Below are 27,696 nucleotides of genomic sequence, written 5' to 3' on the forward strand. Positions count from 1 at the left end.
TTTTGGTCAAACAAATTTTCAAAACAAAAAATTTTTTTTTACTATGATTTTGTTTTTCTATAATTTGGTTGTTAACTCCTCTTCACTGTTCATTTGGGGCCCAAGAATGGCAGTAAATAATTAAGGGAGGCCCAGGAGAACAAGTGTAGGGAATGAAAACAAAAAGCATGGTGGGATTGATCTAGACCCAGAAGCAGTCAAAATGGAACCTAGGGTCAAAAGAAAAATGTATACCAAAACCAGATGTCCATCAACATACTGGTCCAAAATCCAGCAAGAATCAGAAAGCAGAGAAGTGGAAAAAAATGGAAAACCAGGATGAAATAAGACTGAAGGCAGATAGCTGAAATCTAGGCAAGGTATTAGTAAAAGCAGTCAACACTATCCGAGCAACCAGGAATCCAACAGGGAACACTCTTGGGAAGATAAACTCTCATTGAAGCCATAGTCTGTCTCCACCAGGATCTGTTTCAAATGTTTCTATCCATGGGCAGGAACTAATTCCACCACAAAGAGAGACAGGAGTTTAACCAGGAATCAAGAACGGATCCTGCTATTACGATCTGCTTTACTACACTAGGATACTTAGAGTGGAATTTTACTAACTTATTTATTTAACAATAAGTTATATGGGGCACATGGCTGGCTCAGTCGGCAGAGCATGGGACTCTTGATCCTCCAATGGTGAGCTCAAGCCCCACCCACATTGAGTGTGGAGCCTACTTAAAGAAAAGAAAAGAAAATATAGAAAAGAAAAGAAAAGACCTAACCAATAAATTTTATAATGAAAACACAGCAATGAAGAAAATATAAAATTTCCTAGCTTCATGGAGTTAACACTTTATAGGTTATAGAGGTATAGTTACAGAACACAGCTTTTCAGACTTGAAAGATACCTTGTTCTATCTTTATCTAGATCAATCTCCATAAACTACCATTGTAGTATTGCTCTAATTAATTCCTGTATTTGTTTCATTTCTTTTTCCTTTTCACCTTTCCAGGTGGATATGTTTCACATTTTTATTTTCTATATTCCAGTAATCAGTCTGGAGCCATACTGGTTTTAAATTCTCACCCCTTTATTTTTTTAATATCTCATGACTTCTATATTTAATATTTCTAGGTTCTGGAGAAGACATCAAAAGTTGAAAGAACAAGTCTCTCCACTCAAGGAGTTTTTATTTCTGCAGACATTCATATGTCTTCAAGAAACTGTCAGACCAGGATGAATGTACTATGGCCCACGAGGGAGGCATTAAGTGCTACGGTGGTGAAAAGGCTATGATAACTAAAGGAAGCTTTCCAGATCCCCAGAAGAGAACTGATTTCACTTTCAGTTGGCAGGAATCAGAAAATGCTTATAGAGGAGACTTAATGAATTTATTTTTAAAAGTTAAATGAAATCAGATAAAATTTAATAAGCATTAAATTCAAGAGTGGGGACTATGTCTGATTCTTCATTTTATCCCTTATATCTAGAACCAGAGCCCAGGACATAGTGGTAATTTAATTACTCAACAAATATTTGTTGGACTGATCTTGGATAATTGAATTAAACCCTAAACAATGAGCAGGACTTCAATTAAGCAACATTGGGACGCATAGAGCAGGTCTTTCCAAAGAAAAGATACCTACAGCATGAGCATAATAAGATAAGAGGAAAACGCTAGCACAGAGTAACGCATCCTAATTCGGACAGATGAAAGTTTTCACAGAAAAGGCCCTATTTGAAAGTTTAATGATTTTATGTGAGACACACAAGTTTCAGCCTCACGGTGAAAATTGCAGTCCAACATCAGGAAGTTGTACCCTGAGAAGGTGGTGAGGGAGCAGAACAGTCAGGGTGGACTCTTTATTTCAGACTTCTGGCTGAATGGGGGCTGAATGAAATGGGGCAAAGAGAGAGAATTTTTAGGTTAGAGAGAGCACATTCATAGGGAGAGAGAGAGAAGGAAATATTAAGATACAAGTGGAAAAGAAGGCAAGATAGATGGGGCAGGACCTCTTAGGACACATGAAGGCACAGGATCGAAATCAAAGGAGTAAGAGGTCCAGGACATAAAACATCAGAGTATGATCTCTAAATAAAATAACTTTTGTTAAATCCTTGGCATACATAGCATGCCACTATAAAAAAATAAGTTTGGTTTTGGTGAAATCATAGACAACACATCTGCTCATAGAATATATGAATATAGATAACTGTATTGGTTTCCTAGGGCTTTTATAGTTCTTTTTTTGCAGTCATGTTGGATTTAGAGCCCACTTACTCCAGTATGATCTCAGTCTTAATGACTTACACATGCAAAGGCCCCCTTTCCAAACAAGGTCACTTTCTGACAAGAGTTTTGGGGGGACACTATTCAATCCAGTACAAGAAGTATGTTCCTAACTTATCCTTACTTTTGTAATGTCTTCAAGAGGCCATTATTATAAGAACTAGGATTGGGGCCTTAGAGTGGGAAGAAAGCAAAATGGCTGAGAGCTCAGATCGTGAACGTTGAATTGCATCTATTCCTCTTCCCGGTTGTATATAGCCTTGGAGACCACACCCTCTTTAGTTGATAATTTTCTCATCTAATAAACAGGGAGTAGTACTTTCCGGGGTTTTGGGGGAAGATTAAATGAAGTAATACAAGCAATGCACTTAGCCTCGTACCTGGCCCAGAAGGGCAGTGCTTGGCGCACTCAAAGGAGCCTGACCTGTGCTGCAGGTGGGGTGGAAGTGGGGGTTTCTGTTCACATAAACAAAGATGATTCATCCTTTTCATCTGGTTGCAGGCTATAAGCACTGTTTGCAGAGCCACTTGCATTGTTTTCACTAATCATTTTGCTGCTGCGATTTCTCCATGGCTGGTTGTTCAATACTACCATGAATGATTTACCACCACTGGTGACCCGCATTCCTTAGAACTGCTGGATTGCATGTCATTGTCCTTCAATGTCTAGCATTTCTGTTTGCCCATCGACTTTATAACACTTTGTGACTGCGTCCCCCCAGAACAACTGCTAAATATAACCATCATCATTACCTTCCTCCTTAAGTTGTTTTGGAAAGAATACTATTTAAATCTATAAATAATGTCTTAAGTTTTGTAAATGTAATACATTATCTTATAACTCTTACAGGTGGAAAACCTGGCATTTTATATCAATTTTTTAAAATAAGAAAATTGATGTTCAAAGTAGTTATGACAGAGTTTTTTTTTTTTTAAAGTAATCTCTGCACCCAACATGGGGCTTGACCTTACAACCCTGAGATCAAGAGTCGCATAGAATATATGAATATAGATAACTGTACCAACTGAGCCAGCCAGGCGCCCCAAAGTACTTACATGCCAGATACCACACTTCATTGTATCCCGATCAGTGGAGATGTCGTGTAACTATTTCTTCCACAGCGTTCAGCTGTTATTGGCCAGATTCTAGGAGTTCATTGTTTATCATCTGGTAATGAAATATAAACAATTTTAATCGATCTGTGCAATCTGTGGTAGTCACTGTTTCATCCTAAAGAAAACTCGCTATTCTACCTTTGAATATACTTAAAAGTTGGCCTGAAGTTATATTGTCAAAATCTATATTGGTCTCCTATTGGTTGGCTTGATTCAACACGCAATGTTGTTTGCTTGCTGTTTTCCAATATGCTATCCTGAGGAGTTTGAAGGGGAAGTGACAATTTGAACAAACCCTTTGCTACTCATGACACACTTCTATTTTTTATTTTTTACTACTTTTTAAAAGGTTATTTATTTTCAAGAAATCTCCACACCCGCTGTGGGGCTTGAACTCAGGATCCCAAGATCAAGAGTCAAAGCTCTTCTGGCTGAGCCAGCCAGACTCCACAAGGCATCTTTTTTTTTTTTTTTTTAAGATTTTATGTATTTATTTGAGAAAGAGAGAGAGAGCACAAGCAGGGAGAGTGGCAGAGAGAGAGGGAGAAGCAGGCTCCCTGCTGAGCAGGGAGCCAGCTGCAGTGCTGGATCCCAGGACCCTGGGATCATGACCTGAGCTGAAAGCAGATGCTTAACCCACTGAGCCACCTTGACGCCCCTTTCCAATGCATTTTTATACCATGAGTCCAAACTCTTGTATTCCATTGCTTTTGTGGAGCGATGTACACATACCTCACAGGAACGTAGTACTCTTTAACACTATGGTTCCAGTCAACAAGTGAGCAAATAATCTTCAGATTTTACGTGATTTGAAGAATTTCTGTATGCTATTTCCTGTTATAAAGTGCATGCATAATTAGGCACGCAGGGAATTTTACAGAGTGACTTGTAACATTAGGACAAATTATGCGTTAATTGCAAATCTCTGGAAGCCCAAGGTTGCGTATCAACTACCTGGACCTAGAGAAGGAAAATGCACTAGAATGCCTCACCATTTATAACAAGTTGCACGCGTTTTAGATTTGGTATTTTGGCTCTACTTGTATTTCAGAGTGTATCTATACTATCCTGTGGTTCACATTATACTAAGTACAGCGATTTCCAATTATAACAGCTACATATGACAAGGAAATGCCTAAAAAAGATCTCAGTGCACGTGTGCGAGCGACAACACTAGGCTGTTCTTGCGTCTTCTGAATTCAGTGGGAGATGAACTGAGAACCTTTTTGTCCACGTCTCATTTCTGTGTCTGTGATATGTTAGCCTGGTATTCCACTACATATAAAATTTTTTAACAGAACACAGATTTCACGAGTTTGTGGCTTTCCTGAACTTCCTTTTCAAAAATTCCTGGATGGTATTGCAGATGAAAGTGATCTCCATTACTTTTTAAATTGCACTTTGTGAAATAAAAATATAAACATTTCTTAAAATTCATTTCAGAACACTCTAAACCCCCAGGAATGTTGATATTGATAGAAACCCGCAGAGATTATGCAATTTAGAGATTTGGAGCAAATAGGCACCACTTGGCAGTGGGTTTGGTAAAGAGAAAGCATTTCAGCACATGTTCTGCCACAAAGTATTCGGGAGTCTTAGGTCAGAGCTGCAGAATTCCTTCTGAAGAGGACAAAAGAGAGACTTCCTGTCATTTCGATTGGTTTCTGCATGTGGGACCAATATGGGCAATGCAAAGTTTAAACAGATGCAAATGGTGAGGGGAGGGGGCAAAGCCCTGCCTTGTTTTACATATTTCTCCACCTCCAGATTGAATTTAAGTCCGACTCTCCTAGGAGCTTCCACAGTAGACTGCCACTAAGTTACAGCACGCTTGAATGGTTTATTTCACCAATATTTGCTTATGGAAATAAAGGGGAGTGACGGGGGTGGGGGAGGGGGAGGAGGGAGGAGGGGTTTGCGACCGAGGGAGGCTTGACCACAGCACCAGTAACCTTGTCTGATGTGATGATTAACCTTTCTGGAAAACGCAGCTGGCAGTTGTCGGAGGCTCGTCAGTAGAATGTGAGGAGAGCCACACGGATACGGCCCCGACTCTTCCAAGACTGGTTTGCATTGAGAGCCGTGGCTCTACTTGAGGGCGGCAGAAACATGAGATTGCAACAATTCCTCTTTGCGTTTCTGCTTTTCGCGATGAGTCTTCTCCTTATCAACGGACAGAGACCAGGTAGGACTTTGATACATGTGTACCGAGTAACTTGTTTCTGCCTGTTTGGGCCCGTCGCTGGGAGCACGATCGTGTTCCTGCTGAAAATCACTTAGGTGTGTTTAGAGGTATTGGTAAATGCGTTAGGATTTCAGGACTGTTATCTATCCCGGTAGTTCTATTATTTGAATGTTTTAAAAAGTAGGTGAGTTTTAAAATGATAAGTACTTTGCCACTGTTTTTCTAAATTCAAAGAAAATTGATTCCTTAGCTATTTTAGACATGCTGTCCTTATAATAGAGTAAAAAAGTAGAACTGTTTCGTCTATTCAGTACAGAGGTCAACAAAGTTAGGGATTTTTAGGTAAAACACAAAATCCAAAGCAGTTGATTAGAACATGTTGCTGGCTGGAATGGGGCAATGTTACCGATCTGAATTAACAGAAAAATCATGTGACAAATGCAGATGAAATCTTAAAACAGGTTATGATAGCTGTTATTTCTAGTTACATAATTAGATGTCTCACTAAAAAGAAAAATGCAATTTTGAGTATTATTGTGCTAATAGAGCCAAAAATGTCAAAAATATTTATGGTCAAGATAATATTAATTGACTTGACACATTTTTCAAAGATGATAGCTGTTGTGTTGTTCTTAACCAACAAGAATTAGTCGGGCAGAGTTACTCTAATGTGCTTTTACTTCGAAACCAGGTATCTAAGATTTCAAACCACTGGCAAGTAAAAAAAAGATTTTCTGACTCAGGAAAAAGCAAACCCACATTTAAATAGAAAGGTGGTAATATTTATTCCAAATATGTTAGATTATTTAGTTTGTAATATACTTCTCCATTTAGAGCTGAAAAGTGTGCATAACTGGTTAAAAAAATCAGTCTCTCCCTTTCACTTAATCAGAAGTTTGATCACTTAGGTTATTTCAAACGACGTCCCCTGTTTGCTCTTTTACATAAATAAGGGAAAATGTGCTAATCAGCAATTCAGAAAGCAGCTGACCCGTTCTTACAGTTCATAGCAATTGCTAATCAAACTTTTCTGAACTACAGAACACCTTGGACAATGCTCTTGTAAAATATCTGTGATTGATTGATTACATAAGATGAAAGCTCCAAGACCTTTTAGGAAGAAGTCACGTGGAAGAAGGTTACTACTACTAGGTCCTGCTATAAACATGAGCTGTTAGGAATATATTTCGTGTTTTTGCATCACGTTAATTTCTATGTCACAGTCATGTCTGAACAAGTAGCAAATAATCACAATACAGTTTGGATCCAAAATATTCCTTTACATTCTCCAGATTAAACAACAGTTCATTTTCTGAAAAATGCTGCTAATGTTTCCCCTTTTTTTCTCAGCTAATTTGGCAATGAGAAGAAAATCCCACAGACACAGCTGCCTTCAGAGGAGATGTGTGCCTCTCCATTCACGCGTGCCCTTCCCCTGAGGTATTTCTTACATTTTATTTTATTTTATTTTATTTTATTTTATTTTATTTTATTATTTTTTCCCCTGAGGTATTTCCGATGGAAAATTGTTTTACTGCATCTAGGCAATGTTCCAGATGAGATACATCAAAGGAGGTCCATTTATGTTTTGTAATATGTGATAATACCTTTAAGGTGATACATACTGACAAATGAAACAGTGAATGCCATGATAATTTGAGAATTGCTTTAGTTGTTTAATGGGATAGATAAAGTAAATGTAGGAAAATCTTGAGAATTGTCAATTCTGCGTAAGAGTACTGAGATTACTACTATTGTTTGCGTTTAACAATTTCATAATTGAAAAATCAGGTACCAAAAGAATATAATTATGAGAGTATCTTTAAACATGTGTTTTGAGGGGTGCCTGGGTGGCACAGTGGTTAAGCGCCTGCCTTCGGCTCAGGGCGTGATCCCAGCGTGATGGGATCGAGCCCCACATCAGGCTCCTCCGCTATGAGCCTGCTTCTTCCTCTCCCACTCCCCCTGCTTGTGTTCCCTCTCTCGCTGGCTGTCTCTCTCTCTGTCGAATAAATAAATAAAATCTTTAAAAATAAGTAAATAAACGTGTTTTGGAAAACACTGAATAGCTCTGTATGTTATCCAGAACACGCACATTTCCCACGGAGATCACTGTGTCCTTGAAAGCATTTGCATGTATCTGCCCAGTGACACCATATAAATCATGTACCATCCTCGGTATTTTAATAATTTATTAAAATAGTTTCTTCTTCTTCTTAACAATATTTCTTTTAATGTATAAAACCAATTTAATATTAATACCATGGCAGTTTTCCAGCCTTACTTACAGAATTGGTCTTGATGCTTGTTGCATCTTAAAGGATAAATTCTGAATAGAATTTTGCTCCTCCTCTCTCTCTCTTTTTTTTACATTCACTGAAAGGCCAATGATTTTATCCACCACCACGACCAGTAATACTACTTGAATCAATTAACTTCAAACACTTGTGTATTTCTTCATACTAAAAAACGAATGACTTGGCATTCCATTGTAATTATTTTAAGCTCTTTAATTCTAATAAAATATATCATCCTTTAAAAAATGCCATTGAAATATCCCTCAGTTGGTTAGCATACACAGGCCATTACTAAATTAGCTTATTCAGTTGGTCTGTAGACGGTTGTGTTTATGGCACTATTCATTCAAGGAGAATGGTTGCCATGCCTCTTGTTTAGTACATGCTTTTCAAACCTGGTGAAAGTCCCATAATGGGACATGAAATGAAGGAGCAATTCAGTAATCATTTATTAAGAGGGCTAAGACAAAAATCCAAGTTCTCTATACCTGTATCTGTAACAAATTACCCCTTGCTATCAAAATATGAAAAATAGGTTTGGTGGAAAAATCCAGAAAGACACAGTAAGAAATTCCTGAGAAGCCATTAATAGGGCTAAAACATTTCCTATGCTAAAAAATCCTTTGGCGTGTTTCAATAATGCATTTCAGTCCCACATGTAAATAGCGGTAAAAATCTGTGCTTAGGAGGAGTGGAGAAGTTCAAGACTTTCCCAGCACTCCTCCACAAATAACAAAGAGAAGAGGAGGTGGTTCACAGTAGCAAGGGAATTCCTGCATATACTAAGAAAGCTACCTTGCATAACGCAAATAAAAGCCCTCAGTTAGCCACAGGTTGTATCAGTTTTCTCCACAAACCACCTGCCCTAAAACTAGGGTTGCAAGTAAACAAGATAGAGTAGTGAAATTTGAATTGTCCAAGTTAAGGACAACTTTGATCTAGAAACCAAATCTGTAAACCAAAGGGAGATCTAAATAAAAGCCCCGTAAACCATTTAATAATAGTAGTCCTTCACAAAATTTGGCTGATTGCTGTAAAGAGCTGCTCAGGTTACAGCATCGATTTTCTCATTTCTGTTTAGACTAGTCCTGCAGTACTGTTACAGTTCTTCGCAGAGTGTATCAAACTCCCATTTGGAAATCCAGTGATAGCAGAAGAGCCAACATGGAATAAATACTAAAAGATATTTTTCCAAGATCTTGTTCAACGAGTGCGATAATAGCAAGTGCTACCTTCAGATGTGAAAGCAGAATCCTCCTTGTCCTAAATAATGGCACATTTTTTTATATGTCCTGCAACGTAACAACCTGACGGCTGGCTAAATCACTACGGACCTGGGTGGTGGAACTACAAGGCAGAGCCCCCCCTTCCTTTATCCCCCTCTGTTTTCTGCATGATGTACTTGTTTATGTGTTTATTAATTATTTCTTTTATGTAAGCTTTACGCCCAGCGTGGGGCTTGAACTCACAGCCCTGAGATCAAGAGTTGCGTGCTGTACTGACCGAGCCAGCCAGGCGCCCCTGTTTTCTGCATGTTTTAGATAAAAATTACACATGGTTATTTGATTCAGCTGGGGTCATGTAAGACTGGAAAAGGATAGGTAAGGTAAACAGTTGACTTTGGAAGTTGTCCAGATTAATCTTTGAAGTAGCTTAGACTTCTAGCTCCCTTAATAAGAATACCCTACTATCATTACTATGTAAATTTTACCAGCCCATGGGTCCTCCTCCATGATCCTCAGTGACATTTCCCAACCTGTACAACTGAATTAATTAAATAGAGAAATCTATGCTGTGTAAAATTCATTCTCTCTCTTCTTTTTTTAAGATTTTTTTTTTTTTATTTGACAGCACAAGTAGGCAGAGCGGCAGCAGAGGGAGAGGGAGAAGCCTGATGTGGGGCTCGATCCCAGGACCCTGGGATCACGACCTAAGCCAAAGGCAGACGCTTAACTGACTGAGCCGCCCAGGAGCCCCTGACATTCATTCTCTTGATAATTGCTTTTTCTTACTCAAATACATTGGCATCACGTTCAGCCCTGAGTGAATTCGAGTGGAGGAAAACAAGAGACAGGGTGTCGGGAAATCCAAGTTTACAGGCTAACGTGAGAGTTTTAGAGTGGAAAGTGAGGTAGGATCCTTGGATTCTAATGAGTTTCCTCTTTCAGCCGTAAAATCTCACTGTATCAATGCTTTCTTTATAAATACGTAGTCTAGGGGCACCTGGGCAGCTCAGTTACGTGGTGGTCTAGTATTTATTAATACACTCTATCTCACTTTTTTTTTTAAGTAATTTCAGCACACCACATGGGGCTCAAACTCACAACCCCGAGATCAAGAGTGTCATGCTCCACCGACTGAGCCAGCCAGGCGCCCCTGTCTAGCTTTTTAATAATTGTGACATATGTTCATGGTGTAAAATCTTTTCCTAACAGTATGAAAGAATGTAAAGTCAAAAGCAAAAGTCTTCCAGTGTAACCTTTGTCTCTCTTTCATTTCTCAGAGGCAATGGCTATGAAAAGTTTTTTTGGTAAAGTGGAATTTTAAAAAAAATTTTTCTAAAGATTTTATTTATTTATTGTAGAGAGCAAGCTTGTGAGGGGTGGGAGGGTGGGGGAGAAGGAGCAGAGGAAGAGGGAGGGGGAGAGACTCTCAAGCGGACACGGGCACTGAGCACCAAGTAGGGGCAGGTGGGAGTGTTGATCTCATGACCCCGAGATCCTGACTTGAGCCAAAACCAAGAGTTGGATGCTGAACTGACCGAGCCACCCAGGTGCCCTGGTAAAGGTACATTTTAATACATTATTTTAAATTGAGACCAGCTCATACTCTCTTGTCACTCTTGATTACCATTCAAAATGTTGAGTACTTGTATGTTCTCTATTTTCTGCCTTATTCTTACCCCCTTGAAGTTACAGGCTTTTGACTCCTTTGACCAGTCCTCCAGTCCTGCCTGCTAAATCTTTCTGCAGTTGTCCCATTTATTGTCTTGGCCCTTCTCACTCCATGCTGCCTCTTTGGCTGAACTGAAAGCCAACTCTCTAAAGCAAAGAATCTCTACTTTTGTAGAGCATTTTATCTTCAACGTTAGCAGGACTTTCTGAGAAATGTCTTTATTTTTTTTAAGTTCTTTTATTATTTTTTTATTTTTTAGATTTTATTTATTGATTTGACAGAGAGAGGCAGCCAGCGAGAGAGGGAACACAAGCAGGGGGAGTGGGAGAGGAAGAAGCAGGCTCCCAGCAGAGGAGCCCGATGTGGGGCTCGATCCCAGAGCCGAAGGCAGACGCTTAACGACTGAGCCACCCAGGTGCCCTGCATAGCTTATTCTTGTAACTCACTTCTCTATTCCAATATAATAGATGTCATCAGGAAGGATTTCCCTGGTGATCCTTTCTTTACAAAAGCAATACCGGGGCGCCTGTGTGGCACAGTCAGTTAAAGCGCCCGACTCTTGATTTCTGCTCAGGTCGTGATCTCAGGGCGGTGAGATGGAGCCCCACATCAGGCTCTGTGTTCTGCATAAGTTGCGTAAGTTTCTGTCTCCCTCTGCCCCTCCTCCCCATGCCTGCGCTTTCTCTGTCTCTCAAATAAATAAATCTGCAAATAAATCTTTAAACTAATTAATTAATAAACCAAAATAAACTCTTACATAAAAAAAGCAGTACGTCATCCTACCCAAGGTACCTCTATTTCCTCTTTCCTGGTTTGTTTTTCTCCCTGCCACCTGCCACCTGACATGACATATTTTTATCTTGTTACTGTTTAGTATCTGCCTTTCTTCATTAGAATGTAAGTTCCATAAGAACAGAGGACTTTGCTTTGATCACAGCTGTATGTCCAATGATTGTAATAAGCTCCACAGAAATACTTGATGGATGAATGCACACTTAAAAGTAAACTCTTCAATTCCTCCCACTCAGATCTGTCTCCTGTGTTCTCAGAATTTGGAGAATAATTATGGAGCCATCATATATTACATGTTTACTGTGTGTCAAGCTCTGTGCTATGAAATACACACTTTGCCTTCTCAATGTAAATTTCTGAGCCTCGGGTGCTCTAATATTCAGTTCTAGTTGGTTTCCCAGGCCTGTCATTTCTTTCTCTCTTTTTTTTTTCTTTTTTAAGATTTTATTTATTTATTTGAAAGAGAGCGAGAGAGGATGAGCAGGGGGAAGGGGAGAAGCAGACTCCCCTGCTGAGCAAGGAGCCTGATGGCGGGACTCATCCCAGAACCCTGGGATCATGACCTGAGCCCAAGGCAGACGCTTAACCGACTGAGCCACCCAGGTGCGCCCCCCTGCCCCAGGCCTATCATTTCTGCCTTGAAATATTTTTTAAAATGTGCTCCCTCATTTTCATCTCTGTCACCACTATCTTAGTCCTGTTGTATCTCTCCAGCGGGACTTCAGCTCCTTAACTGATGACTCCAGCCTCCAGTTCCAGTTCTAGAAAATCCTTTTTTTTTTCCTTTATCATCTGATCTTCCTAAACTGTAAATCCAGCTGTGTCACATCTTGATTAAAATTCTTAACTGCCCCTGTAGCCTTCAGGACAGTGAGAACTCCCATAATTTAAGAAACAAGACCTTACAAAATACACCTCCCCAGCATCATCTGCCACCTCATCTCCCCTTCCGTCTCCTAGAGGGGAGAAGAGAGAATTAACACCGGCCTTCGTGGGTTCGAGCTCTGACCACCAGCTCACACACGGGTGGTCATTGGTGAGTCACTTGTCTCCTTAAGACCCCCTCCACTTACAGACCTGTAAGACGGAGCTAATAAGGTATTAGCTTTGCCACACCCTACCTAGCACATGGTAACTGCTAAATCCATAGTAGCTGTAGAGTTTATTATTAATATCACTTCAGTCTATTTTTCACCTCTTGCTGTTCCTCAAAGTATATTTCTGCCTGCAGTGTCCTTACTTGGCTCTTTCCTCGCTGTTAATCATCCTGCAAGAAACCTTCCCAGAGTTTGATACCCCTGCCAGTTGTATTTGATGTCTACATTTTCTCTCAACCTATTTGTGTAATTCTGTCAAAGTACTTGGCTCCCTGCATCGTGTAACACCTTAACTGGCACTCCTCCCTTCCTTCCTTCCAAGCATGATGTCAATTCCCTGAAGGCGCAGGGTGGGTGTTCCACTTTGTTAAATTAACATTTGTTAAGTACGGAACAATGAGCCGGGTGAACCTTAGTTCAAAAGCTGGCTAATAGGTAAATTGAACTAGAGAAATTGATTACTTACTGGTCTTGGAGGAAGTACACAGCATGCCTGGAGGGGCCACCTGGGGAGGTCCAGGGAGAATGCACACCTAGAGACAGGCCCTAGGCACATGCCTTAGTTATGGACTGGGTGGAGTGCCTTGGGGTTCCTGGGCTGGGGTCTGATCAGGTCAGTTCAAATCAAAGTGGGGGGGGGTTGCCCCACAAGGGTTCTTATCTATCTAAGAGCTACGGGGTGGGGTACGTAAGGTATATTAGGCCCTGGGAGGCAAAGGAGATTTGATCACAAGGGCTGTTGGGGACGTGATATCGGGAATGTAAATTTCTTTGCTTTTTTGCTGGTGACTCTGCGGCTGCTCTCCACGGGAGCTTGCCAGAGGGGCTGGTGTCAGTGCAAGGTCCCTGCTGGCTGCTTGGCCACACACAATGAATCCGGAGGCCGCGGTACCATGGAGCGGCTTAGCGAACCTTTCAGCAGTGGGTGCTATTGATCTTTGTCCCGAATACAGCTACGCATAAACAGAAATGAAACCAAAGTTTGAGTTACTATCTTAGCATATAAGACTTACTACAGTGAGACCCTACACATTTCCAGCTTTATTTCCTAATATTAACTGACAAACTGAAATCTGAGTAGTGGCTACTCCAACCTCATCAAGCCTTCCAGAGTACTGACCATCCTTCTCCAGATCTGCTGGTCCGCGGGAGTCTTCCCTTCCACCAGTTAAGATTCTATAGTTCATTATTTCCATAATTGCTGCCATTATAGGTCACCCTGTTGCTCTGTCTTCATCACATTGTTCTGGAAGAATCCTGAAATCTTCATCCAGGCATATTCCTGCTGCTGGAGAGCACACAAGAAGTCAGACTGGAACCACTTTTAAATTCATCTCCCACTCACCGTCCAGCAAGCCTGCTACATTGCTGTGGTCCGCTTGCTGCCTCGTGCTCCACAATCACTGGTTCTTAATTTTTCTACTCATCTCAGGTTTTAGGCCTTTCTCCTTTGCATTTTCAGCAGATAACCTTGCCTCTTACATTACAAAGAAAAAAGTCATCCAATGGTGTATTTCCCAACACCAAACCCGTCTAATCCGCTTCCCACCCTGCTCACTCCCTTTCTCCTCCACCCTCCTGCCGCCATGGAAACAAGGCCATTCTTTCATCTGTGTCATGGGTCCCACCCGTCCCTTCCCACTTTGTCAGGAATCTGCAACTGCCACATAAACATTTTCTTCATTCTCCGTGCTCTCTGGATAATGTATTAACCTAGACGTTTAAACTATGAGAAGAGTGATGCCTAGGGTGGCTCAGTTGGTTCTGCCTTTGGCTCAGGTCTTGATCCCGGGATCAAGTCCTGCATTGGGCTCCCTGCTCAGCGGGTAGTCGCTTCTCCCTCTACCTGCTGCTCTCCGCTTATGCTCGTGCGCTCTCACAAATAAAATCCTTAAAAAAAATAAATCAATGCTGATAAGACTACATACTAAACAACACACACACCCATGCACTTCTCAGTAATGCTCTCAAACCAATCTTCTGTACTCCTCATTTCTGATCCACTATTTTCTTTTTTAATATTTTTGTTACATTTAATTCTTTTTTTAAAGTAAACCCTACATTCAACAGGGTGCTCGAACTCACTGTTACAGGATAATTTTTCTCCATCAGTGCTCGGGTGCGCAGTTCTTAGGCTGCTCCGAAGAATGAAGAGGCAGACCAGACAGAGTGGTGGGCAGCAAAGCAAGGTTTCTTGAGCGATAGGAAAGTGATCGTACAAAAGCTCCCGAGGAGGGTGGGGACCCAAGAGGATTGCCACCAGAATTTCTAAGTCTAAGGGTTTTTATGGGCTTGTTGGCAGGCTGTTTTAATTTGATTAACCCTCCCTGCGCCTGTCATCCAACCAGGTTTTTGTCACATGGGGAAGGGTGGAGGGTTCCTTCCCGGTGGTGTAAAATCCCTTTGAGGGTGGTTTCCTCTTGGGGGGGGGTGGAATCTTTGTCCCTGCGTGTGTGTGTGTGTGTGTGTTCCAGCTGTGCGTCGTCATCACGTCCCCGAGATCGAGAGTTGCATGCTCTACCGACTGGTCCAACCAGGCACCCTGTCTGATCTGTTATTTTCCATTCGCACCTCATTCCACTCCAGTTTGTCTTGTACCTTCTCTAAAATAGCTATCAGGGCACCTGGGCCGTCAGTCAGTTAAGCAGCTGACTCTTGATTTCTGCTCAGGTCGTGATCTCAGGATCCCGGGATCGAGCCCCATGTCAGGCTCTGTGCTCAGCACAGTTGCTTGACATTCTCTCTCTCTCAAATCTTCAGATAAAATAAAATAAAATAGCCGTCAGTTACTTTCAGCTTTCTAAATTAAGGTTTTTTATTCTTCCTTTTTATTTCTCAGCAGATTTTAACACCTGACTACTCAGTCTGCAAAAATCCCTTAATCTTAAATTTCTGATACTATACTTTGCTTTTCCGCTAAGTTCTCAGCTAACCCTCTGGCTCCTAGGCAGGCTTACTTATACCTAAAATGCTTGCAAGCTGTAGTTTTCCTCTACCCTCTTCTTCTCATTTCAACCATTCCTTTTTTATTGTTTTTTAGATTTCAGCATTTTATTTATTTTGCTTTTTAAAAAGATTTTATTTATTTGTTTGAGAGAGAGCACAAGCAGGCAAAGCAGCAGATGGAGAAGGAGAAGCAGGCTCCCCACTGAGCAGGGCGCCTGATGTGGGGCTCGAGGACCCTGGGATCATGACCTGAGCCAAAGGCAGATACTTCACCGGCTGAGCCACCCAGGCGCCCCTATTTTAGTTTTTTATTTTAATTGAAGTGTAGTTAAAACATAATGTGTTTCATCCATTCCTTTGGCCTCAGTCATGTTTTTACACTGATAGTACTGTTGGGGGGGGGGGGCGGGAAAAAGACCATCCAAATGAGAACAAGTAAAGCCTATTTATTCACAGCTTCCTGGAGCAAGGGAGTCAGCCACTGTCATTTGTTTTTGGCTGAGGACAAGAGATAGGGGAGTTGGAAAGTTTTATTGTGAAAAAAGTGAAGGCTTTGAGGTATGATCTGAGTGGAAGTTGTTGGTATGGGGAAGTTGGAGTCAGGCTTCCTATGCAATAGGTTTGGGGTGCATATGTGGCTTACTTTCCTTAGTCCTGAGTTGGAATCAGAGGAGAGAAGGGGTAAAATTAGGGAACCTGGTAGTTACTGAGCAAACCTTGACCATTTGAGGCCAATTACTACACAGGTTATGGTTTGGCTGCTTGGACTGGTTGCTATAGGGTTTGTAGGACAGAGTTCTGTTTTAACATATGGTCTGGCCGTCGTCCGTTTGTATGTTCAGTCTCTCCGTTGCAGACTTATTTCATCTCTAGTTCACATCACCCAAGCCTCACTACTGTCTGCCGTGGATCAGCCGCCTCACACCTACTTTTGCTTCTCTTTTATCCATTCTTCATATTATAGCTTCATACCACTCAAGACCCTTTAGTGATTTCTCATTAGTGTTAGGATTAAAATAAAATTCTTTTTTTTTAATTATATTTTTAAGTAATCTCTACACCCAGCACAGGGCTTGAATTTACAACCCCGAGATGAAGAGTGGCAGGCTCCACCAACTGAGCCAGCGTGGTGCCCCAAAATAAAATTCTTAATGTAACCCACAAAACCATGCATGATCAAGCACTTCTCTCTCTCCAATCCTCCTGACATGATTCATTGGCTCTCTGTGAGTTTGTCAAGTCTATCCTTTTTTCACTGCAGAACTTCCACAAATTTCTCTGGACCTAGGATCTAGGATGTTCTAGCCCTTCTCTTCACCTAGTTTATTCCTCCTCGGTCAAGAAGACTTTGATCCAATGTCACTTCACTTGTGTCTGTGCCCCATATATAACATCTCTCATTACACAGGCCCGAGGAACTATAATTACATTATAGTGTAATTGTAGGGGCTCCTGGCTGGCTCAGTTGGTAGAGCCTATGACTAGATCTCAGGGTTATGAGTTCAAGCCCCACATTGGGTGTGAAGATTACTTAAAATCTTAAACAAAGAAGGGGGCTGTGCCCGGGTGGCTCAGTGGGTTAAGCATCTGCCTTCGGCTCAGGTCGTGGTCCCAGGGGGGCTCCCTGCTCAGCAAGCAGCCTGCCTCTCCCTCTTCATGCCACCCCCTACCCCCGGCTCATGCTCTCTCTCACTGTCTCTCAAATAAAAATAATCTTGAAAGAAAAAAAGAGAAAGAGGAAAAAAAAGAAAGAAACAAAGAAAGAAAACAAAAGAGTAAAGGTAGAAAAAAGGGAAGAAATAGGGAGAGAGGAAGGAAGGATGGAAGGAAGGAAGGGTGTTAGAGATTTCAACTTTGTTTATTCATTTTTTCTCTAACAGTAACATTTTTAGAAATACAAAAATTATATATATATATATATACATATATATATATATACATATATATATATATAATACACAACACACACACACATGATTTAAACACGTGTAATGCTTTTATTACCTTGCCATTTGAGGTTGCTAAACTTAGATGTATTTATTTGTAGATCTGAAGATAGTCATTTTTTTTTAAGATTTTATTTTTTTAAGTAATCTGTACACCCAGCATGGGGCTCAGACTTACAAGCCCAAGATCAAAAGTTGCAAGCTACCAACTGAGCCAGCCAGGCGCCCTGGAAGACAGTCATCTTGAATGACTCTTCAGTTTCATTGTACGGACAGCCTTAATTTATTTAACTTGGCTATTGATGGATATTTATTTATTTATGCTATTTTGAATGGTGCAATGAACATGTGTGCGCTCATCTTTGAACACTTGTGCGTTTACTTACAAAACGTTTCTAAATGTAGAATTGCTAGGAATGCAAATTTTTTAACTTTTTGAGATAGTCATGTAATGTATAATTTACCCATTTAAGTTGTATAGTTTGATGGGTTTTACTATATTTAAGTAGTTGTGCAACATCATGATAATTGATTTTAGAGCATTTTCAGCACCCCATAAAGAAGTATTCATACCCATTAGCAGGTGCTCCCCATTTCCCCCCAGCTCTCTGATCCTAGACAACTACTAAACTACTTTCCCTACAGATTTGCCTGTTCTGGACATTTTATATAAATATTCTTATTATTTTTTTCTTTTATGATTGGCTTATTTTACTTAGCTTAATGTTTTTAAGACCCATCCAAATAGTAGCAGATAGCAGTACTTCATTCTTTTTTAATAACGAAATAAAATTCTATTGTACAGAAAAACAACTTTGTTTATCCAGTCATTATTATTTTCGCTATTTGGTTATTAAGGATAATTCTGCTCTGAACATTCATTTATAATTTTTTTTTAATTTACTTATTTATAATCTCTACACCCAACATGGGGCTTGAACTCATGACCCCAAGATCAAGACTAGCACATTCTACTGACTGAGCCAGCCAGCGCCCCTAGTTGATAAAGTTTTGTTTGAACAGATGTTTTCAGTTCTCTTGGATATATACCTAAGAGTGAAACTGCTGGATTCTATGGTTATTCTGTATTTAACTTATTGAGGAACTGCCAAACTCTTTTCCATAGTGGTTGCAGCATTTTACATTCCTACCAACAGTATATAAGAGTTCCAATTTCTCCACATCCTCACCAACACTTTTTACTACAGCCATCCTAGAACTTGGTACAGTAGTAGTCCCCCCCCACCCCATCCATGATTTTGTTGTCCATGGTTTCTGTTACCTGCAGTGAACTGTGGTTCAGAAGCAGATGATCCTCCTGACCTTTCTTCAGAAGGTCAGTAGTTGCCTAACCCTACATCACAGTGCCTAGTCACTCCCCTCACTTCATCTCATCATGTAGACATTGAATCATCTCACATTCCCACAAAAAAGGGTGAGGATAGTATAATAAGATACTTTGAAAGAAAGACCACGTTCACATAACTTTTGTTATGGTTTATTGTTAAAATTATTCTATTTTGTTATTAGTTATTGTTAATCTTTTACTGTGCCTAATTTATAAGTTAAATTTTATCATAGATATGTATGAATAGGAAAAAACAGTATATATAGGGCTTGGCACTATGTGGTCTCAGGTATTCATTCACTTGGAATACATCCCTTGGGATACGAGGGGACTACTATATCTCATTGTGATTTTGATTGGCATTTCCCTAATGACTAATGAGGTTGAGCATCTTTTCATGTACTTACTGGCCATTTGTCTGTCTTTGGAGAAATGTCTTTTCAAATTCTTTGCCCATTTTTCAATTGGCTTATTTGTCTTTTTATTGTTGAGTTGTAAGAATTCTTATATTTTGAACAAGGACTTTATTTGCAATTATTTTCTTCCATTCTTTGGGTTTGTGTCTTTTCACTTTCTGGGTGTTATTCTTGAGCAAAAAAAAATTGTTACTTTTGTTGGAGTCTGATTTGTCTATTTTTCCTTTGGTTGCTTGTGCTTTAGGCATGTTTTAAAACCACTGACTAATAATACAATTTATACCTATGTTTTCTTCTAAGAGTTTTGTAGTTTTATCCACTTACATTTATGGCTATGATCCATTTTTTTTTAATTCTTATTTTTATTTATTTTTTTAAGTAAACTCTACCCCAACGTGGGGCTCGAACTCACTACTCTCAAGATCAAGAGTCACATAGTCTACTAACTGAGCCAGCCTGGAGCCTCTGGCTATAATCCATTTTGAGTTAAATTTTATATATGGTGTGAGGAGGTGGGGGAGGTCCAACCTCCTATTAGTGTCATTATCCAGCTCTAGCACCATTTGTTTGAAAACACTATTCTTTTCCCCCCATTTAATTATGTGGGCACTGTTGTTGAAAATTAATTGACCATAAATGCAAGGCTTTATTTCTGGACTCTCAGTTCTGTCTTATTGATGTATATGTCATTCCTTGTGCTTTCTTGATTACTGTAGAATTATGGCAAGTTTCTTTTAAAAAATTATTTATTTATTTGACAGAAAGTGCTAGAGAGAGAGAGAGCACACGCAAGCACGAGTGGGGGGCAGAGGGAGAGGGAGAAGCAGGCTCCCCACTGAGCCACAGAGCCTGATACAGGGTTGGATCCCAGGACCCTGGGATCACGACCTGAGCCAAAGACAGACACTTTTTTTAAACTTTTTTATTTATTCATTTGAGAGAAAGACAGGAGAGCACAAGCAGAGGGAGAGGCCGAGAGAGAGAGAGAGAGAGAGAGAGAGAGAGAGAGAAGCAGACTCCCCACTGAGCTGGGAGCCCAACATGGGGCTTGATCCCAGGACCTGGAGATCGTCACCCAATCCGAAGGCAGGCACCCAACCATCTAAGCCACCCAGGCACCCCCTATAGCAAGCTTTTAAATAAGAATGTGTGAGTCCTCCAACTTTGTAGTTCTTCAAGTGTTGTGGGGTTTTTGTTGTTGTTGTTGTTGTTGTTATTCTGGTTCTCTTGAATCTCTATATGAATTTTAAGCTCTGCTTGTCAGTTTCTGTGAAGAGCCAGCTGGGATTTGGAAAGGATTGTGTTGAATCTATAGATCAACATGGGAATTATTGACATCTTGACAATTAAGTTTTCCAACTCAAGAAATGGGATGTATTTCCGTCTAGTCAGATTTACTTTAATTTTTTTCAACAATGTTTTGTAGTTTTTAGAATACGAGTTTTACACTATTTTATTTCTTAAAGTTTATTTTTTTTTAGTAATCTCCACACCCGTGGGGCTCCAACTCATAACCCCGAGATCAAGAGTCACACACTCTACTGACTGAGCCAGCCAGACACCCCTTCACTTATTTTGTTTAATTTATTCCTAAGTATTTTATTCTTTTGATGCCATTGTAAATGGAATTTTCTTAATATCATTTTTGAATTGTTCATTGCTAACATATAGAAATACAATTTGATATTTGTTTATTGATCCTGTATCTTATAAACTTGATGAAATTTTTGACTCATTCTCATAATTTTTAGTAGGTTCCTTAGGATCTGTTATGTGTAAGCTCATGTCATCAACAAATAGATACTTGTACTTATTCCTCTTTTTTTTTTTTTTTAGATTTTATTTTTAAATAATCTCCGCACACAACTTGGGGCTTGAACTCAAACCCCAAGATCAAGAGTGGCATGCTGTACTGACGGAGCCAACCAGGCGCCCCTACTTCGTCCTTTCTAATCTGGATGTCTTTTATTTTCTTTCCTTGCCTAATTGCCCTAATTAGACTCCCTAATACAATGTTGTATGGAAGTGGTGAGAACAGTCATCTTTGTCTTTATTTGATTTTAGATGGAAAGCGTTCAGTCTCTCATCATTAAGTATGTTAACTGTGGGTCTTTGTATATGTCCTTTATCAGCTTGAAGAAGTTCCCTTTAATTCCTAGCTTGTTGAAAGTTTTTATTGTGAAAGAGGAGTATTGAGTTTTAACTGGGTTTTTTTCTCTATATCTGTTGAGATTATCATGCATTTTTGTCTTTTATTCTATTGAAATCATGTGTGACATTAAAATATTAAATGGTTGGGGAAAAAATTAAATATTTGGTAAATTTCATCAGTGGAGCCATCTGGCCTAGGACTTTTTATTTGTTTTATTTAAGTTCAATTTAATTAACATATACTGTATTATTAGTTTCGAAGGTAGAGTCTAGTATTCATCAGTTGCATATAACACCCAGTGCTCATTACTGCAGGTGCCCTCGTTAATACCCATCACCCAATTACCCCATCCCCCACCCACCTCCACTCCAGCAGCCCTCAGTTTGTTTCCCATAGTTAAAAGTCTCTTATGGTTTTCTTCCCTCTCTGTTTTTGTCTTTTTTTTTTTTTTTTTTAATTTTTCCTTCCCTTCCCCTATATTCATCTGTTTTGTTTCTTAAATTCCACATGAGTTAAATCATACCTAGGGCTTTTCTTTGTGGGAAGTTTTTAAAATTGCTAGTGCAATCATTTTTATTTGTTATAGGCCTATTCAGATTTTTTGTTTCTGGGGCACCTGGCTGGCTCAGTCACTAGAGCACGTGACTCTTGATCTTTCACATTCATCTCAAAGTATTTCTTCCTTCCTTCGTGATTTCTTCTTTGATCTGTTGGTTGTTTAGCAGCATGTGGTTTATACCCACATATTTATGAGTTTTTCAAATTTATTTGCTATTGATTTCTAACTTTATCCTGTTGTTGAATCATCTATTTCTCCTTTTAATTCAGTCAGTTTTTGCTTCCATGTATCTTGGGAGCTCTGTTGTTAGGTGCATATTATCTTCATAATTCTTGGATCTTCCTCAGTTGACCCCTTTTATCATTATAAAATGTCTTTGTCTCTAAATAACTATTTTGTCTTAGAGTTTATTTTATCTGACATTAGTGTATCTGCTGCAGCTGTCTCATGGTTGCTGTTTGCATATCTTTTTCTCCTTTTACTTTCAACCTATTTGTGACTTCTGAATATGTAAGTGTGTCTTCTATACAGTTGGATCATGTTTGTTGTTTTGTTTTACTCAAGTCTAACAAGATCTGCCTTTTGAATGGATTGTTCAGTGATTCACTTTTCTTTTTTAAAGTAGGCTCCACACGCAACATGGGGCTTAACTCATGAGCCTGAGATAAGAATTGCATGCTCTACCAACTGAGCCAGCCAGGCTACCCAAATTCCCATTTACTGTTGTTATTGATATAGTTGGATATACAGTTGACACTTGAACAACATGGAGGTTAGTAGCACTGACACCCTGTGTAGTCAAAAATTCGTGTATAACTTTTGACTCCCCCAAAACTTAATAAATCTACTGTTGATGGGAAGCCTTACTGATAATATAAACACAGTTGATTAATGTATATTTTGTGTGTTATATGTATTATATACTGTATTCTTGCAATAAAGTAAGCTAGATAAAAAATAAATGTTATTAAGAAAATCATAAGGGGCACCTGGGTGGGTCATTCGGTTGAGCATCTGGCTCTTGGTGTTGGCTTAGGTGATGATCTCATGGGTCGTGAGATTGAGAACCATGTCCGGATCCACACTCAGTGCAGAGTCTGCTTATCCCTCTCCCTCTGCTCTTCCCCCCACCCTGCCCTACTCTCTGTCTCCCTGTCTCTCTCATAATGTAAATAAACATCTTAAAAAAAGAAAGAAAATCATAAGGAAGAGAAAATACATTTATAGTACCATATCAAAAAAGAATCCATGTATAAGTGGACCTGTGTAATTCAAGCTCATGTTGTTCAAGGGTCAGCTGTGTATCTGCTATTCTACTTTCTTAGTAGCTGCTCTAGGACTTAACCAATACACGAATTTATCAGAATCTACTTCAGATTATACTATTTTAAGTCCATGAGATACAGGAACACCTATATAGCAGTATTCTCTTTCTCTTTTTAATTTCACTATAGTTATACATTACATCTATATATGTTACACATACAAGTTTGTTAAAATTATTACTTTCTACGACTTTAGGTCCTTCAAGGCTGAGAGAAGGAAGGAGAAGAAATACATATTTATAGAGTGATTATATTAGCCTTCTTATTTATAATTTCCAGTTCTTGTCACTAGTGGATTTTTCTGATGTCTTAGTCTGTTCAGGGTGCTTTAACAAAGTACCATAGACTAGGTGGCTTATAAACAACAGAAATTTATTTCCTCCAGTTCTGGAGGCTGGTTCATAGATATGCATCTTCTCACATGGTGGAAGAGGCTAAGGAGCTCTCTGGATTCTACTTTATAAGGACACTAATCCCAGCCATGAAGGCTCTACCCTCATGGCTTACTCACTTTCCAAAGGCCCCACCTCCAAATACTATCACATTGCCAATTAGGTTTCAGTATATGAATTTTGGAGGCACACAAACATTTCATTTACAGCACTTGAATCAGTGTTTCTCCATTTGCTCTATTCCCTCAGACAATTTCCAGAGACTTTAAAAACCTTTTTTTTTTTTTTTAAGTAGGCTCCATGCAGCATGGAACCCAACGTGGGGCTTGAACTCATGACCCTACATCAGGACCTGAGCTGAGATCAAGAGTCCAATGTTTAACCAGCCGAACCACCCAGGCACCCCTTTAAATACTTTTTTTAAAGGGGCACCTGGCAGGCTCAGTTGGAAGAGCATGTGACTCTTGATCTCAGGGATGTGAGTTCAAGCCCCACATTGGGTGTAGAGATCATAAATAAATAAATAAATAAACTTAAAAAAATTTTTTTTTCACCAGCTAAGGTTGTTTCACCAGGAGGAAGGGTCACAGAGCTCCTTGTACCATCATTTAATAACCCTCTAGGCTGTGCATTTTTTGTCTTTTAAGTAAGCTCTACACCCACCATGGGGCTTGAACTCATGACCCCCAAGAGATCAGTTGTTTGCTTTACCAGCTGAGCCAGCCAGGTGCCTCTGGGCTGTGCATATTTTAAACATGGATAGCTAGTAGCAAATTAATCTGTAGAAAAGCTACTCCACCTTACATTTCCGATAGCAAGTTGTGAGAATGCTTATTCCACACACTTTTGCCAACACTGGGTGTTATCAATGTTTTTAATCTTTACTAATCTGATAAAAAAGAAACCCATCTCATTTTTATGTTTTAAATTTAAGCAGTCTGAGGTGATTTCTAGAAGAGGCATACCTGCATTTTTTTACTGCTGAATTCGTTATAGTTGACACCTCACCATGACTGTCAGGAAAATGAAATGTTAAGGATGTGGAAGCTTCCAAAAATGAACCAAGAGGCTGCCCTCATGTCTTCAGAAGGGGGCCAAATCAAATTGCCTAGGGAAACCTTGATACCAGTGATTGTCTTCCTATAAAAGATCCATTTTTCTCTTAAAAATTAGTTATATGTTGCCCTACCATATACTTACAACTTATTGCTGAGTACTAATTATTAAATAGTTTCATACCATTAAAAGATTTCTAGGGACCATTTGATCTTTTAAAATACCCCAGATTAAGATATTGGTTCTGGGGGTGCCTGGCTGGTTCAGTTAGTAGATCATGTGACTTTTTTTTTTTTTTTAAGATTTTATTTATTTATTTGACAGCACAAGCGGGGCAAGTGGCAGGCAGAGGGAGAAGCAGGCTCCCCACCGAGCAAGAAGCCCGATGCGGGGCTCAATCCCAGGACCCTGGAATTATGACTCAAGCCAAAGGCAGATGCTTAACTGGCGGAGCCACCCAGGTGCCCCGAGCATGTGACTCTTCATCTTGGGATTGTGAGTTCAAGCCACAGGTTGGGCATGGAGCCTACTTAAAAAAAGATTCTGGTTCTGATACATTTTTGTTGGCCTACTCCAAATAAATTGTCTTAGCTGGTATAAATATCAAGAATCAAAATCTAAAATATTAAAAATAGCTGAGACTGCTAATGTGGGTCACTGAGCAAATAGAGATTATTAGGTGAAAAATAATCTAATGAAAAAATCTCTTTAATAATATAAATTCAGACTTGAAGAAATAGAGGCGTTTCTATATTGAGAGGTAAGAAAATACAAAGTTGCTCTCAGCACAGAAAAACCTTGGTAAATATTCATAACTCATTATCTATTAAAAAAAATTTAAGCATGGGTAAATTGGTCTGCTGGATAGCATTTCTTACTATGTTTCTTTCTCCTTTTTCTTCCCAATGTAGACCTTCTCTAGATAACCTTATACCTGGTCTGCCAGAAGAGGAGTGAAGGAAAGATACCCACCCACACCATAGCGTGATTGCTTAGAAGTTCCTGTACAAAAAGGAATCATTTGAAAGCACCTGGGATGGTTTATTAGTTTTACAGGATTCTCTTCTTCCTGGTTTCTTTTTAGAGGGGAAAATAACAAATTCAAAAGCAATTCTAGTCTGAAGCACAATTATTCGCTTGCATAACAAAAATCTCTCATCTTTCTCTGCACGTTACTATTCTTAGAGAAGTTAAAAAGAAGAATACTTTTTAATGTCTTAGAACTCTCTAATAACAAAAAATACAAGAATTAAAATTTTTCTCTCATAGTTCTATAATTCTCCAAAAATATTAAAATAAGTATTTATATGTTTGAGTGATTTTTTTTCCCCCCAAAAATGCTAAATCTCTAATCAAATGCTTTGACCATTTGACTTTACAGACTAGGGATACATTAATTGGTTCATTGATTATTTATATGGAGAGACTAAGAAAGAAGCTATTACCTGCTACCAGTTTTATATTATAGGCTTTAATGTTTATGAAAGTATTTTTTTATTTTGAATAATATCCATAAAGTCATAAAAGAAAGTTTGAAATACTAACTAAAATGTTTGTTTCTGAATCTCTCTCATCATGTAATTATAAGAAGCCACTTTTTTTGCCAATGTTTTATTTCCTTCTCAATTTGTTAAATACACTCTTAATTTGTATTTATTAAAAGACAGTTTGCTCAGTGCCATAAAGATTTTATTTCACTGTAAGTTAATTCCAGTATGAAATTTACAAATTCTTTTCTTGGTTAGAAATTTTGCCTTGTAAACCCTACAGAGTGGAAGAAACTATAAACCATTAACCCTTCTTTGGTAAAATAAAAGGTTGGGATTGGTATACTATAAAGAATTTGAGAGAGAAATTCTGAAATCACAGAGTTTGTCTCCCTTTTATAGTTTATTCATGGTGTCTTTTGGGATGGAAGGTGTTTCTATAAAGCACTGTAGTTAACTTTAAACACAAAGGATGTTTTATGAAATGTGTTACCTCATTTAAATTGGGTACTTTAGGGAAATTCTAAAAAATTTCCTGGATAAATTGTAATTCCTTTACACAAGTGCATTTCAGTAGAAACAGAAGCTGTTATCAGTTATATTTATGTTTACAACATATACTTGTTTATATATCTTTTACCAAAAAAAGAAAAACAATACTTTATACAGTTCAGGTACATCTCATTGAATACAAGCCAACACTTACTCAAGTTCAGACTCACATTCACAAAGTTAAAAACCAGCCATACTATTGTAAGGTAATTAAATGGTTGATTTCTGCTCATACAACTGCAATAAGTTTTCAATAAACATTCAAGCGTCTAGTTGTCCTTATTTTGTATAAGAAGTGTTCAAAGTATTGAGCACAGCATGGTAGAAATGCTTCTGAGACTTGTCTTTCTTCTTTCCCCCTTTTTTTTTTTTTTTTGCTTTTAATTGAGGCATTTAAGACTATACATCCTTGATACATACCCCACCACTGCAGATTTTTTACTTAATTCAGGATTATCAGAGTAAGGGCAAAGATTCTCTCAAAATCTATAAAAACTCAACAGCCAGTCACATGTGTGCTAAAAGTGGCATACCAGAACAAATCCATGACAATGGAGCCAAATGTATTCACTGATGAGATGGAGGGGGAGACCAGAGGAGTGTCAGATATGTGTGCTTTAAATTTAACTATCCCTATGAATTGGTGTTTGTTTTATTATTTTTCTATAAAAGTTTCTATTAAAAGTTCTTTGTAATTTTTTTTTTTTAAAGATTTTATTTATTTATTTGACAGAGAGAGACAGCCAGCGAGAGAGGGAACACAAGCAGGGGGAGTGGGAGAGGAAGAAGCAGGCTCCCAGCGGAGGAGCCTGATGTGGGGCTTGATCCCAGAACGCCGGGACCACGCCCTGAGCTG

At 39.1% G+C, this 27,696-nt stretch overlaps 1 protein-coding gene across 6 annotated transcripts; it reads left to right on the plus strand.

The window, feature by feature from the left end:
- Nucleotides 1-5,356: 5,356 nt before the first annotated feature.
- Nucleotides 5,357-27,539, plus strand: APELA (apelin receptor early endogenous ligand). Of its 6 annotated transcripts, none has more exons than XR_008958662.1 (4): nucleotides 5,357-5,580; nucleotides 6,931-7,020; nucleotides 11,347-11,408; nucleotides 25,713-27,539. XR_008958662.1 is itself a non-coding variant. In XM_057310161.1 (3 exons), exons 1-2 carry the CDS (start codon nucleotides 5,505-5,507, stop codon nucleotides 7,017-7,019), a joined length of 165 nt encoding a protein of 54 aa, XP_057166144.1. In that variant the 5' UTR covers nucleotides 5,357-5,504; the 3' UTR covers nucleotide 7,020; nucleotides 22,654-22,990. The 6 variants fall into 6 exon arrangements, 4 of the variants coding, with proteins under 4 accessions (XP_057166144.1, XP_044240347.1, XP_044240346.1 ...); XR_008958661.1 differs by lacking the exon at nucleotides 11,347-11,408 and adding an exon at nucleotides 25,126-25,296 and having other exon boundaries at nucleotides 5,358-5,580; XM_057310161.1 differs by lacking the exons at nucleotides 11,347-11,408; nucleotides 25,713-27,539 and adding an exon at nucleotides 22,654-22,990.
- Nucleotides 27,540-27,696: the final 157 nt, after the last annotated feature.

This window comes from Ursus arctos, unplaced genomic scaffold, assembly GCF_023065955.2.
Source record: "Ursus arctos isolate Adak ecotype North America unplaced genomic scaffold, UrsArc2.0 scaffold_11, whole genome shotgun sequence".
NCBI lineage: Eukaryota > Metazoa > Chordata > Mammalia > Carnivora > Ursidae > Ursus > Ursus arctos.